The 15,076-nt window shown below is 41.3% G+C and overlaps 1 protein-coding gene across 1 annotated transcript; it reads right to left on the reverse strand.

The window, feature by feature from the left end:
- Positions 1-1,783: 1,783 nt before the first annotated feature.
- On the reverse strand, positions 1,784-15,059 carry LOC104476773 (uncharacterized). Its single transcript, XM_086764756.1, has 9 exons — positions 14,924-15,059; positions 14,619-14,691; positions 13,579-13,732; positions 10,231-10,376; positions 8,439-8,615; positions 7,536-7,649; positions 4,563-4,649; positions 3,112-3,259; positions 1,784-2,622 (listed from the first exon to the last, which is right to left on the reverse strand). Exons 1-9 carry the CDS (start codon positions 14,953-14,955, stop codon positions 2,591-2,593), a joined length of 963 nt encoding a protein of 320 aa, XP_086620882.1. The 5' UTR covers positions 14,956-15,059; the 3' UTR covers positions 1,784-2,590.
- Between the last annotated feature and the right edge of the window lie 17 nt (positions 15,060-15,076).

The following is a 15,076-nucleotide window of genomic DNA, read 5'->3' on the forward strand; positions in this document are numbered from 1 at the left end:
ATGGGCCAGGAGCCTCTGCTTTCTAGAAATATACCGAAGGCTTTTTTGAATGTATATGTGTGATACCAGTCTTTTCTCAAAAGTTTCAAAAGAAAAGCTGGTTTTGCTGTGCAAGTTGAAACAAATCTGTACAACTGCTTGGGCTACATTAACTACTTTTTTGAAGGCCCAAGAGTAGAAAAGTGAGGAAGGAAATATATAAGGCAATAACCTGAGATAATCTCTGATAATTTGGATATCTAGTAAGTTTGAGATTGAAAATGCAGTATGAGTGCCCATTCTGTTTGGTCTCATGTATTGTCCTCAAACCGAAAACCAGGAAACTATATGCACAGAAATGCAATTAAAGCTAGCAATACTTTGTAGTGATGGGAAAAGAGCAAATTGATTCATTTTTTCAGTAATACACAATGAAAAATTGAACAAAGAATAGGTAGAAGATACTCATGCGAAAATGAAGCTTATGAGTAGTTGGAGTTTTTCTGTTGGCTGCACTTTACTGCATATGCAGCAGCAGCCTCTCTACATGCTGGTTTTGAGATATTTCTCGTACAGCATGGAAAAGATGATTGATCAAAAAAGGGGAAATGTTTGTGTATTTATCAGGTGTTATGTAAAGAATTTGTGCAAATTACCTAAAACTGAAGTCTCCTTTTAGGTATCATTCTGGGTAAAAGTCGCTGAATGCTTTTGACGGGGGAAGTTCTTGATGACATGCAGAGCAGTAGCTTCCATTTGGAACACTGTGGGTTCTTCCCATTGTTTTCCTCTTCTATTGGTGAATACCAGTAAAAAATGTGATAAGTAACTTTGGATTTATCCAAAGTTAACTTTGGATTTAGTTGGATTAATCTGTTTTAATAATAGAAAATGTGAAGTTGCTTGTCCGAACCAGTTGGTTTAATGATTGTTTACATCCAGGATTAGAATGGCAGGGCAAAAAAAATAGTGTTTCAATTTATGGTAGGCCAAACATTATGACAGGATTGTGTATCGGGAAACTTTCACAGATTCAGCGTAGTAGCTCTTATCTACACAAGTATTTGTGAAAAAGACCTTGTGAAAAAGAACAGACAGATTTCCACACAAACTTAAGACCTTAGACAGGAATAAGAACATTTTTCTGTGAAAATATGAAGGTTAATTCCCCAAGGCATAACAATACGTTTCTGCTTTTGGGGAGATAAATGTTCAAATGTAATCACAACGTTTTTCTTTCGAATGATACAATTGTGTTTCTGCTGTCTCCTTGCTATGAAGATAAAAGGAGCATAGCACAAGCCTACATTCTTCAGCACATTTTGACCAAGTACAGGCCTACTGCAAAACTGAAGTCTTCCCTTACTGGTCCTGCTCTAGGCAAGAGCTGCTGCGTGTTTGCTTGTTTTAGAAAAGGACTGAATATGCTTAATTGTGTTCCTCCGTTTCAGCAACAATTCATAGTCACATTTTGACTTGTGGAATGAAGTCACAGTCATCAGCTGGTACTCGCGTGCTTTCTCTTGATATCGTCAGCTGTATGCACTCTGATACCTCCATTGTGCTATCTATAAAATAGATTTGTTTCAGGTTTAGAAGACTAGGATGAGAAAAATATTTTTTTATAGAAGTTTTTTGAGATCATCTTTGTAAATTTCCCTAATAAGTTGCAATAAACTATTGTAACTCCTTTTTGCAGTGCACGGGTACTCGCAAGTCAAAGATGTATCTGAAGAGGAATGTAACGGCAGTGTTCATAGCACACTGTTGATACGAGAAATAAGTATCCATGCGCACAGTATAACTGTGTTTATACTTTATTAAAAAAGAGACAGCCAGTAGCTAAAGGTGTCCAATCAATAAAATACCAAACTTTTAAGTTACAATATTAAATGCTTATTTTAAGTCACCCTTGTGTATCAAATGGCACATGGTTAGATACAGTATAGGAAGGCATGAAGTTACATTGAGTAGTTTTCATGTGTAGCTGGGATTAAAAAAAAAATAAATTATTGAAATATTCTGAAGTCAGAGGAGGAACAAGAGCCCTAGCCCTTCTGTTGGGGTTAAGCCATCACACAGCCAGAGTGGAGATCAGGGAATACAGCTGTCATCAGAACAGCTTCCGGGGCTTGACCTCTGTTCAGCAGCAGATCTGAGTTCAGAAATGATGACAAGGCAATCCACTTCTAGACTCAGTAATAAAAGATGGGTGTGCAAATTATTTTTGTTATGTTTGTGTACATCCAGGAAAACAGCATTTATATTAATAACGTTCTCTACTCGCATGCATGTTGTGAAGCTCCTGCAGTTACAAAGCAACATCAGGAAAACAAGGAGTGAAAGATGCATTGTCCTGTTAGCAAAATTCATTGAATCGGGAGGATTACTGTTAATTTCCTTTTAATTTAAAAGCTTTGCTTTTGAAACTAAGTTACCAGCTGCACTGCTATAGTCCCCTAGCACAATACGAACCAAGAAATGTGTAGACATTTTCTTGAGTCACTTCCTCTACTTCTGTGAGACTGACTCATTCTCAAGTACTTGATCAGAACTTCCCCAGCTATGATTTCACTCTGTAAGAGCTGCAGATAGAGCACACGGGGGATGCTCAGGAGTTGATCCTTCCATAGGAAGAAAACACTGTGGGAAGAAAGGAAGATCCGTCAACACCAATGCCTAGCAGCATTTATGTCCTTCATGGAAAAGGAGGTTTGGGTAGTTCAAGATTAGTGGCTCTCTAGGTCCCTTTATTCTGTCTCTCTTAGCTATTATAAGGCGGTTAAACAGCATGATAAAGAAGAAACATTACATGTATCTTGTATAGAGCAGATTTTTTTCCACACAGGTCTGTTTTTGTGGATAGCAGCAAATTCTTGCATAGGTTGGAAGCACCTTTGACTAATGTTAGTTTTCTTCAGGGAGAGTTCACCTATGTTCCATCCAAGCTTCTGAACTTTGTCAGGCCAGTAAATTCTGAGGCTGCAGTAGTGCTTGGTGTCATTAGGGATCTGCCTTCTGTTGTGACTACCTGTAACTATTTTCCTGGCTCGACAAGCTCTCGACTTAATTGTGACTGTGATACAGCAGGCTACAACCTTCCTAATTAAGTTAACCTTTTTAAGTACTTACTTCTTTCTCTCAGCCCCTGCCCAAAGCTGCGGTACACGTGAATCAGTGCCCAAAAGAGAACGGATTTTATTGCAACAGAAATGCAAGAGCCGATAATGAAGGCAGCTTCCAGAGTGTAAGAATTCCCTTTGCCCCACTCCCTTATCACCTGTAAGAAAAAGGAGACATACAGCAATCAACACCTAGTGCTGCAAAAACCTGAAGCTATAAAATGCGATCAACCACTAAGTTTCTGAAAGAAGTCACTAGATAGTAATTGGGGTAAAAAAACCTGGTCACTTTTAAACTGTCTCACTTTACACGGTTCCCTGGCTGCACACTGACTGTGGCTAAATGCATTATACCTTCTGATCTCTGCATCATTAAAGGCATACGAAAACAGTACTGTGCCCAAACTGAAAAAAACAATTAAGCTGGAGATAAGGAAACCAGACTTCATCTTATATCTCAGTCTCTATGTGACTATATTACAGATCTCTCTAGCACAGAGGAGTATTGTATCGCATGTCCCTCCTTTGCTGGGCACTCTTGCGTGTTCATTGTTGCCATGCAAAAAGGTAAGGAGACCCAGCTGTTCTCAAGTTATGTTACTCTTGTGTCAGAAGCCACCACCTGTACTTTTCTTCCTAACTGCAGTACTCGTAAAGTATAGCCGCCAAAGCCAGTGTGCGGTCCTTCTGTGCTTTGCCAGATCAAACAGCTCTGTGAATAACTGGAAGAGCCTGATGTGACCGCATATTTTAATAAACAGAACCCCAGGGACTTGGATGACTGCAGCCACTGGACTTTTATCAGTATCTGGAGACTATGTGAAGTATGAGAAACACTGGCTGCTATCAGCATTCGAGCCCTTCCCATGATGAACAATCTGCTTTGCCCTTCTTCTTCCTCACCTCCTTTCACAGGTGTGTTGTGGGAGGTGCTGGGGTGCCCCAGTGATAAGAGCTTTATCACTATTATAGTGCCAAAAAATGCCAAACACTGGAGTTTGTTTGGCTTGCACTGTCTTTTGTTTTGGCTACATCAGGATCAACAGCTGGGGGTGCTGCCTAAGAAATTCTTTAAAATATAATGACCTGAGGGCCTGCAGATGGTCAAATGCTCTGGCACCATTTGAGACTTCTCGTGAAGGAGGGGAGGCGTTTTTGCAGAGCTGTGTATCTTGTACTGGAAGATTTTGTTGCATCTTTCCCTAATCATTCTAGACACTTTGCCAATTGCAGAGACTTCCAGGGCCTCTCCCTCTAACCTATCAGTTCAAGAATTTCGATGTGGTTCCCGTCTGAAAAGTTGATCCTGAAGAGGTAGGACGTGCCTGCCGCTCTCATTGATTCTAACAGGAGCTGCAACAAAGGGGAGTGAGGCTCGGCAATGAGGCACCACGTTCTGGGCCCAAGGATCCAGAGAAGGCCTCCAGCCGCACTATTGAGCAAGTAAGTTTGATGAATTACCGTGTAAAGCAGGTAGATGAGATAAACTACTTCAGGTACATTCTGACTCAGAAAAATCCACACTAGAGGTTTCAGTTCTTTTAAAATCTGTAAAATAAGATGAAATATATACAGCTTTATAACTCGTTGCTATATACTCTGTAAAGGCTGTATGTAGTTGATTTTTCAATAGCATTTCAAGTGTTGGTCTAGCTGAGTTCTCAGTTGCAACTTTGCTCTCTGCTTGCCTTCTCTACCTATGTTTTTTTAGCAGGAAATATGGTCTCTGTTTTCCACTGAGCTGGGCCAGGAGCAATGTTGGTGAAATCAGAACCAGTTGTTTCACAGACACCTCCGGAGAGCTGTCTGTCATTTGAGCCATCTCAGCAGCCTCTTGAGCTCTGCCTTCTAATACTGACAGTATAACTCCCAGCTAGCTTAAATAGAGAAGCAGCTGACTCTTTTGAGTTGTATCTAAGCTGATGGACTTTTTCTTTGGGTACGCTCAGATTTTTCTCTATCAAATTAATGTCTTCATAGCTAACAGACTGAAAGCCCTCTGTGACTTTTTACTCCACCTTTTTTTCTACTACAGAGAAGTAAAGTCACTGAGAACTAAAATGTGGGAGAAGTAAGAGGATTTAACTGTCAGAAAAACTTTATTTCCCCATTAACTGTGGGACTTGGGAAAGAAGAAACAATGGATTGCTTTCCAGCAGGTAGCAACTTTCATCAGTCCTGAACTGGAAGGGCAGGTCTGAACAAATGAAAGAAAACAGCTGAGTCACTGGGAATGAAAGCAGTGACTGCGCCAACGCTATGATAAGGTTAGATGCCACAGATTTCCCCAAAAATCAATACTGATCCTTCTGCACTGGTCAATATATGCACCTCTACAAAAGCATTAAGGGAACTGTCCCTCACCCAAGAGAGTTTGTTCTCTGCCACCTCTACTATTGTCTCTGTTTTCTCTGGTACTGCATAGTGCTCCTCTTAGGATAAGACCAAAAGGGAAAGGAAAACAAAGGCTGAGAAACAAGAGGAGAGAGGAAGACAGAATTACTAATTAACATGAGAAAGGAGAGAAAATAAGTAATGGAAGTAGAAAAAATAAATCCGCTATGTAAATGGGAGAGCATGTATATGAACAGAAGAAGAAAAAAAAAAAAGAATAATCCCCTTGTGAAAGGGCTTGTGCATCAACCCAGAAATAAGGAAGCATGAGGTTTAGCTGTGCTTTCAGGTACTGCGGTTACCAGAAAGGAATGTGTATGAGGCGTTTCCAAGTTTTCCCTTCTATTATGCCTGTACTTTCTGGTGGATTATGTATGTCTCCATACCTTCCTTACATAACAGCTTCATAGCAGGTGCAGTTTCTGAGAGCACCAAACAAGACAATGATACGTGTTTCTCTGCTGCTGCATCATCTGCCAGGAGCTGATTGTGAAAAACTTGTCTGAACAGGGTAAGGAAAACGAGTTCCTATTGTGACCCCTCTGTCAAACTGTCTACGTGCCCTAGCCTAAGACAGAATCATTTTCACCTTGCATGCAAAGCTGTCAGACTCCTATGAAATGCATCCACCTTTTCTAAGTTGCTGTTGCCCTGCAGTGCTGCCGGTTACTGAAATACAGCACTCATTTTTTTTTTTCATTAATTTTACATTTGCTATTTCTTAGTTAGACAAGAAGTTGTTAACTTCTTCCAGTAGAGAAGTCAGTAATGTACCTAGACAGGGTAATGAGTAGCTTTCAAGTAGTTCTAACATAGACAATTTTGAGCAAAGGGCAAGAATATGTACTTACCCCTGGGACATTTACTATTACTAGTTGAACTATTAAGAAACATGTTTGCTATTGACAGCATAAGGAATATCGTGTATGCTATCGTGTATTTAACTGAATCACGTCTTTCTTTTCTTAAAAGAAACAGTGGGTTTTTTTAATGCCTAAAGCCAAATCGAGGAGAAGCGAAGAACTCGTAGTGAAGGGCAACTGGATGGATCAACTTTGTTTCTGAAGGTAGGGGAAAGTAGCTGAAAGGTTTACATTTTTAATCCTAGTAGGAAAACAGACATGGTTCCACTTGCTCCCTTCTTTCTACACCTGATACAATTTAACGAAAGCAAAGATCTAGTGCTGCACAAAGGTTTGTAAGGAGCCCACTTAAATTTACTGAATTATCTTAAAAGCACAGTGCTTGGTGTTAGCTCCATTTTATAGCAAGGAGAGCAATCAAAGTACTTGGAAAGCTGTATCTCAGCTATCAGGAATGTGTCTGAAAGGCTAAGGCAAACACCCAAGGAGCCTAAAAAAACAACAAACCCCAAACTCCCTGAACTCCTTCCTGCTAATAAAAGACTCGCATATCTGATGTACTTTGACCCTGATTCTGCAGTCCTTCTGAGCTCTCAAGACTTCAGAGGAAGTTCAGTCTGACTGACATGAAAAACTACATTTCAAGTTCACAGATCCTTAAGTTAACCTGAAAACTGTGGCCCACCTTCAAAGAAGCTGCCCCAATAAAGGACCACTCATCTTTTTGGTGTGGTTTCCTAAGGATGGAAGGCCTGTGCAGTCTCACTGCGCCTGTGTATCTGTCTTCATAATAATTTGGAAGACTGTTGCCAGTTTCAGCTAACCTTGTCAGAGAGGTAGAAATAGTGAAGATACTGTGATCCTACAGATTTCATTAAAGTAGGTGATCAAGGACTGAGAGTAAAACAGTGCCCCTCAGAAAGGAGTAACAACTGTGATGTTGTTTCATCCTGTATGCTCAGTTGAGAGACACAGATCTATAGGAAACCTGACTTCATTGTTGTTGGTACTCTTGTTTTTTTTTTGCTGGGATCCATTCTGGCTCCCTTCCCCTTAGCAGTATTATGTAGAATGGGATGGCTGTGACTTTCTAGCCTGTGATAATTGCTCAGGGTGAGAACTTGTAGTCTCAGAAGTCGACCATCCTTGCTAGTGTTGCTGTTAGCTTAACACTTACTGCGATGATGCCAATGGTCACCTTCAGGCAGGCCCAAGCAACCCCTGTTGCTGAGATGATGTTATGTAGAAGGGTGATCTCATGCAGGCTTATCAGCAGAATACATAAGCAGAGCTGAAAGAAAAGAGGCAAAGTTTTGGTAAGATGATTAGTTTTTATACAGCCCACCAGAAAATACTTGACAGAAACCCGCAGCAACAGGAAGTTGGGCACAGGTCTAAAGAGTAAAATTTTTCCTCAAAAACTGGCAGACAGTATGAGACAAGACACAAGGACAGACGTACTTCCCTGTATGCCGTATTAGCAGCAACAAAGAACAGGGAAAGTAGTAAGATGTGCTCCAGATAAAGCATAAGGTAATACAGTGGTAAAGTAAGAACGAAGGGTAGTGTACAGAAGTGCAAACTCTTTCTAAACAGATCGTGGGTTCACTTCACTTATGTGTAACTTCATGTTGCTATCCCACCCTGATAGCCCTGCTAGGTCAGGCTCCCCTCTCCCATCCCAGTAGCATTTTCACAAATGTAGGAGACAGCTGTGATGGCTGGAAAGCAAGAGACTGCAGGCTGAGATGCTGTGCAGTGATAACCTTTCTTATTTTAGGAGGCCATGTCGGGTTGGAGCTTTTGGATGCAATTGTTTTTATGGACATACCTCCCAAAAATAAGAGTTGGTTTTCCTTTTGGGCAGGACAATGATAAAATATATGTTGATGTATTTGTATGGATTTTAACTAAGCTTCCCTATAGCAAACACCTGGAGAGATGACCATTATTAAGCTAATCTTACCTAAAAGGTAAGATACAGGCAGGATTGCTCTAGGAAGTTAATAGTTCAGCTCAGCTAGTCTAAAATATTCTCAATGGGAGGGAAAAAAGGGAACCCAGGAGGAGAGTTCTATACCTGTGCCTGAAGATCAAAGGTCAACATGGAAAAACAGAGGTTCAGCATGAAGTATTGTGACTGTAGGCTTTCTAAAGCACCACCCACTCGAAAGGCCATCATGCTTTGAGTCTGAATGAGGATGATGGCACATATCACGTCAAAGGAGCCAACCAAGAGGATCAGAATGAAGCGGGCCTGATGGGAGAGAAACAAGGATATGACTGGCCATGCCAAAACAGGGAGAGACTTTAACCGTGAATCTTCTAACTGGAAAGAACAGAATAAAGAAGTAAGGAGAACCAGGCTGCCTAGTAGTAGCATTTTAAATAGACAACAATTAAAGATGACAGTTTCCCACAGTGTTAAGCGCAAAGATCAGGTGATGGTTTTTGCCATTTGTTGCAACCACTTGTTAATAACTGCAAACTCACACTGGCTGTTTTGGTTTATGTTACCCTCAATGGAGTAGTTCTACAACTGTTAAGAGAAAAATGACCTTTGCGCTCCCTGTGATATCCTGACCACTTTTAGCAAGGTTTTGTTTCAGGTTTTATTATACAGTTTGAAGAAACAGCTTGCTTTGACAGAGGCTGGCTCTAAGCTTCCTGTATGGCATAAACCAACTGGTAAGAACCTTCCCGTTGATTTCAGTGTGGACAGTGGGTTATTCTCAATGCTGTACTACTTACATTTTGGAAAATATTGGTTTTGTCTGGGTTGTATCTACAACTTTGCTAGCATTCATACTAAATGTTTGCTGCTTTAAAGATGGATCCTTCATGGATCCTTCATAATTACATTGATATGAGAATATTTATACTAATATGTCTTGTTCCGGCTCAGAAATTTTGCTCAGGAAGCAGGAGCTACAGTAATCCAACTTTTATAGTGGTAAAAAAAATCCTTAATAGTACATTTTCTACACCAGCCTTTACTTTGAGGTTCTTGTTTAATATATAAACTGATGAGGGGGATGCATACCTTAAAGTAATTTGCATCTCTTTGGTGCCTGTTCCTTATTGGCCCTAACAACCCAGTTTACTGTATGTTCAACTAAATGTACAATTGATGTGTAAATTGAATAAGCAAATTCTGCTTTGGTTGCCATCTCTTCTATTGAAGAATAATTTTTGGATGACTTCACAGCAAGGAACCTTCTTCTCATATTTGTGATAAATATGCGACCAAAAAAGGGAAGGACTGCTGAGAAATACAGCAAGCGGAAGTTGAACTTCAAGTCTTTAACTACAAATCTTAGTAATACATAGAATACAATCCCTGTGTTACATTTTATTGTTACGAAATGCAAACAAGATAATCTGGAATGGCAGTACTTCCCCCCGAGCACATTGTATCTTTTTGTTTCCTTGCGGCAGGTGACTGTAACTCTCTCAAAAACACATTGCTGCATTTATGGAGCCGTGGGGCTGATGGCTATGTCCTTGCATATAGACCTGAGATTCCAGTTCTGTTTGTAGGCTAGATTTACAGGACTTTACGCCAGTCATTTTATAGACAGAAATCTGAAGCAGAGTAGGGGAAGTGAAGGATATCTTCTGCGGTAATCTTTTGTGAGTAAATTTATTTTATATTTATGTTCCTTTCAGATACAGCCATAAAGAAACCCATAGAATAGCTCACAGAAACAGTTTTGCAATTGTGGAGGTGCACATTTTGTTATTCAGTGGTAGGAATAATTCAGCCTGATTTTTCTGTTATCAGTGCCCTTACCACAGACGTCTTGCCTTTCTAAGATTTTCAAATCCAAGATGTGGTGAAAAGCAAAGTTAATTAAAGGCAGGAGACTAACCAGGAGCTTTGGCTTTTGCTCAGCAGAGAGAACGGTGAAGTTGACGATGGAACGAAACATCACTAGCAAGATGGAAAGAACAAAGACGATGAGTTCCTGGCGATTCTCCTGCAGGATTCCTCTGGTCACGTAGTATACACAGAACACTGAGAAGGAGAAGGAAAGGTCAGTTACCAGGTGAACACAGATCGTACGTGGTGCAACTTTTCAATATGCTTGGTCCAGATGACAAAATGGAAGTAACTCAGTCGAGAGTGGATCTTTATTCTTACCAAGGAGCCTGGATCAGATACTTGAAATGAGTACTCTCCTCTGTGTTTAGCGTACAAGAAAAAAAAATAATTTGATAGATTTTTAAATTACTTGTGAAGTAACACTTTGAAAATGGCAACGTATTAGCTATCCAAATTACTGGCAGCTGTGGTACATAATTCTGTTAATACTACATTGAACACTATGTTAAATAGTGTATTTGAATTAAATGAAGCAATGCTATTTTTATTAAAGAACTGAAATTACATAATCTTCCCAGTGAGAGTAACTGAAGTGACTAACAAGGAATTTACTACTCCTACACATACCTCTGCAGTAATGTTTGTGTGGTTCTGACCACTACAATGGCTGGTGTGTTGAACTGAACTTAGACAGACTGGATTCCTAACAGTTTATTTTTGTTGTGGAAATTTTGAAACACCCTACTCCGCAAACCCTAGTCCAGAAAAGAACTGGTGTAGGAAATTTCTGAGTTACATTTTTATAAAATCTTCAAAACCCACCAGTCTTAGGAGAGTTTACATAGTGGCACTTAGGTGCCACTGTTGAACTCTACACATCTCTTTTGACAAAGCTTAAATAAGGATAAAAAAAAAGAATCAATACTTTATTCTTATATAGGATGCTCCTGCAAACACTAGTTAATTCTTACCATAGACAAAGTAACAATAGATTTCTTTTTCCAGAGGGCTACTTCCTGGATTCCGCAGATCAGATAATCTAGTCTTGCTAGTGGGACATGGGGACAAAGTGTCAGAGAAGTTTTAAAAGTAACATAGAATAACAGAATAATAGAATGGTTTGGGTTGGCAGGGACCGTTCAAGGCCCCCCATTCCAACCCCCCTGCAGGGAGCAGGGACATCTCCAACCAGATCAGGTTGCTCAGAGCCCCAGCCAACCTGGCCTTGAACGATTCCAGGGATGGGGCATCCACCGCCTCTCTGGGCAACCTGGGCCAGTGCTCCACCACCCTCAGCGTAACACATAATTGTAATAAATAATTGTAAAACATTATAAAACATAATAACTTCAGTCTCTAAGCAAACCTTCCAGTAAATGAACTTCCTTTTTCACTTTTACTAACAGCGATTGAGAAATCTGAAAATTATTGGCAAATTATAAAGTGAATCTTGTGATTTCTTGCACGCTTATGACCTCAGGATGACCTGAAAGATTTAAGATGGTATTTTCCTTGTTTTGCAAATTCAGCTGCTGAATCAGAACAACTCTGTACAAATAATTTGAAAACAAACTTTTTTCTGAGCATTAAGATTTTTGCAGAGATAGCATATGCACATTTCTGAAATAAAGGACATCCCCTTGTGTTTGGCAAGTGAACATTTTTCAACAATTTAAATCCCAAACCCTCTTTAAAGTAAATATCTCTAGTGGTAAATCCAAGAGATTGTTACAGCCAGGGCATCTATTTTTCTTCAAAGAACTATTAGCAGTTCTGTCAGTCTTTGTTTACCCTATGGAAAACTTACGTGTTTGGCATGTTTAGGGAGGTTAGGTTACACACAGTAAAGTCTTAAGGTAAGCCAGTCATGGTTCTAACCTGTTCCCTGAATGATGTTATCTTTACTGACTGATATGTTGAAACAATAACTTTTGTTCACATTAAAACTTTGAAATCTGAAGTACTGTGTTAAAAATACACTGTTTTTCCTCCTTTAAACCAGAGGTTTGTGAGAGGCGTGCGCTTCTTCCCATGTGTGTGTTGCAGCATAGAATACTAATTAGCATCAACAGAAGGTAGGAGGGGGAAAAATAGATTAGCAAGCATGCTTTCAGCTTCCCCATGTATAACATCATGTGATTTGTTTGATTTGTTATGAAGGTTCTTCATTTTTCTCTGAAGCACAAAACAGCAGTTGCTAACAAAAACAGGGTGACAGATTGGAGGCGCCAATGGTCTGCGCTAGCATTGCAATTTTTGTTGGCATGCTGAGTCTTGTGTGAAAAGCCGCTAATCAAACCGGAGTTTTGGAATAAAAGCATTGTTTATATGTGTCTAATTATAGAATCTGGAACAAATCTATTGTCTTTGTTCCCTCTGGGTGAAAGCACGAAAGCTGGAAAGCAATGATTGCTTATGATCAGCGTGTCCTTCTCATACACAAGGTGTTACGCTCACAGAGAGTCTGTTCTTTTCTACACTGTTTTGGCCAGCAAGCCAACAGCCAAAACCTGATGAAGCCACTGAAGAGGACTTTCTAAAATACTTACAGCTGTGTTTATTTCCTTATTAAGTTTCATTTCTACTTAATACAAGTGGACCCAGGAATATGAACGTAAGTTTCTATCAAAGCTCTAATTGGAAATATCCAAGAAAACTTGGATTTTGCTTCTAGTGGGACAAAAATTATTAGACAAAAAAAAAAAAAAAAAAGAGAGAGCTTTAAAAAAATTTGGTCCTTATATTATTAAAATACTTCCAGTGAAGCAACATCCTTGCAGGAACTTAACACAGAGAGATGTCTTACCGTTTTCTTGTTTCAGATCAAACTGTATGTTTGGTTTCTTGCAATGTAGGAAGCTGCCTTGAAACCAGCTATAACTGAGGTATAAGAATGGCTCATGTCAGGAGATGTATGTTCTATGACAAGCCTTGGAGTCTGGACACCTCTGAATTCCCCAGCATATTACTGCGCAGGCATTAGAATGGGAAGGGGTAAGGTAAGCTCTTTCTGGCATAGCTGAACATTCAATATATCTTACATAAAGTGACAGCTGTCTGAAAGTGAAATCTTTGCCACATCTGCCTTAAGAAACACCAGTAAGACAGACAATTGTAGGAAAACTTTCTAAAACCCAAGTATTTTTTCACACTATTCACACATGAATGTATTCTGGATGACACCATATCTATTACTGATCCTCTCTCTAAAATACTACTGGAAAAAGGGCCAATGGCAAAAGCATCTAGCTTCTTAGTGCTAAACTATCCGAAGATCCTATGTGCAATATATCAGGCCAAATGGAGTGAAACAAGAAACTTCAATTGCTGCTTAATTACTACAGTGGGGAAAAAAAACATATTTGTTTTAAAATATAAACAGTATGTTTCTTACCAACTCCAACTAACTGAATAAGAGAAATGGTGAAATCTTCCTCAGTTTGCCGAACGAGCGTCTCTATGGTTAGCCCTATTACACTTAGCAGAGACAGAATAGTGACACAGAAGTAGATCTTCACGGGAAATGAGAGCTCTGAACAAGGTTTTATCTGTAAAGGAAGAAAATTTTTAGACACATAGCGCAGTATAAAATAATTGCTGTTCCTAAGAAAAGCATTAAAGCAGGCTGGCTAAGTGACACAAATGCAGAGTTTTCCTTGGAAAAAAAGGAGCATAAACTTTCTACAATTGAATTGAAACTCCAAAACTGCTCAGGAAGGGAGAACTCTAACTTTATTTTGTAACTGGTCTCAGCCTAGATTTTTCTGGTCTATACCTACAGCCTGCCTCCTGCTTTTCCCAGTGCCTCGCAAAGGCCATGGCGTTATAAGTTCATCTCCTGAAACCAAAACTGCCACTGTCCACAGACACGCTGGTCAAAAGATAGCAATATTCAGCAAGTAACTTTTTCCCAGTTCCCCATATCAAGATTGATCGTTTTAGAAAATTGTAAATAAGAGTTCACACTTCCACGCAATGCGCAAAGGATGCGAGTAAGATTTTTTTCCATTCACCCCGGGTAGTTTCAGTCGTGGGGACAGATAAACCGCACGCTGGCAAAAGTCACTTTACTGTTCTGTGAGGAAAAGGCGGGGGGGGGGGTGAAGCTTCACCGAGAGGCGGATGGAACGGGAGAGTCACCTGCAGGCAGGGCCGAGCGGTGGCACTGCTGCTACCCCACGGCTTTGGATTTTGGATTTTGACGCGTCCTACCAGGACCTGCAGGAGGTTTGGATCAATTGCACTTATTGGCTGTTTCAAAACACAGCTTTATTTAAGCAAAACCAGCTCTTCGGAAGCAGGGGAGCCCTGGTGTCCCAGGGGCACCTCGGGTACACATCCCGCTTTGCTCTCGCGTCCCCTTTTTTTTTTTTTTTTCGGAGCCGCGGTCTTTCCCGGGGGCAGCCCGGAGGAGCCGGGGCGGGTTGTACTCACGGGGCCGCAGGGCGTGGGGATGAGCTGCCGGTGCCGGGGGGTGAGGTTGGGCAGCGGGGGGGCTGCGGCGCCGCTGGAGAGGGGAGAGAAGGGGGGGAACCGTCACTGCCACCGCCCCGCAGTGACCCCCTCCCGGGTGGGCCGTACCAACCCGCGGCGGGGGGGCACCGGATGCTCCCCCCTCCCCTTATCCTCAGGTATCAAGGCGTGAGAGCCCCCCCACCCGCTCCGTGCTTGGTCCCGTCCGCCCGCCGGCGCGCGCCCCCTCCCCGATGGCGCCAAGCGCTGCGCGTTCCCGCCGCTACCTGTCATCATCATCGCCGCCGCCGCCCTCCATGGCCGCTCCGCCGCCGTCCACTCTCCGGTAACGGTACCTACATGGCTGCAGCGCCCGTGTTTCCGGAGCAAGCCGGGACGTCACTTCCCCGGCCCGGGCGGGAAACGCCGCCGGAGGGCGG

This window comes from Chlamydotis macqueenii, chromosome 21, assembly GCF_036417535.1.
Source record: "Chlamydotis macqueenii isolate bChlMac1 chromosome 21, bChlMac1.mat, whole genome shotgun sequence".
Taxonomy (NCBI): domain Eukaryota; kingdom Metazoa; phylum Chordata; class Aves; order Otidiformes; family Otididae; genus Chlamydotis; species Chlamydotis macqueenii.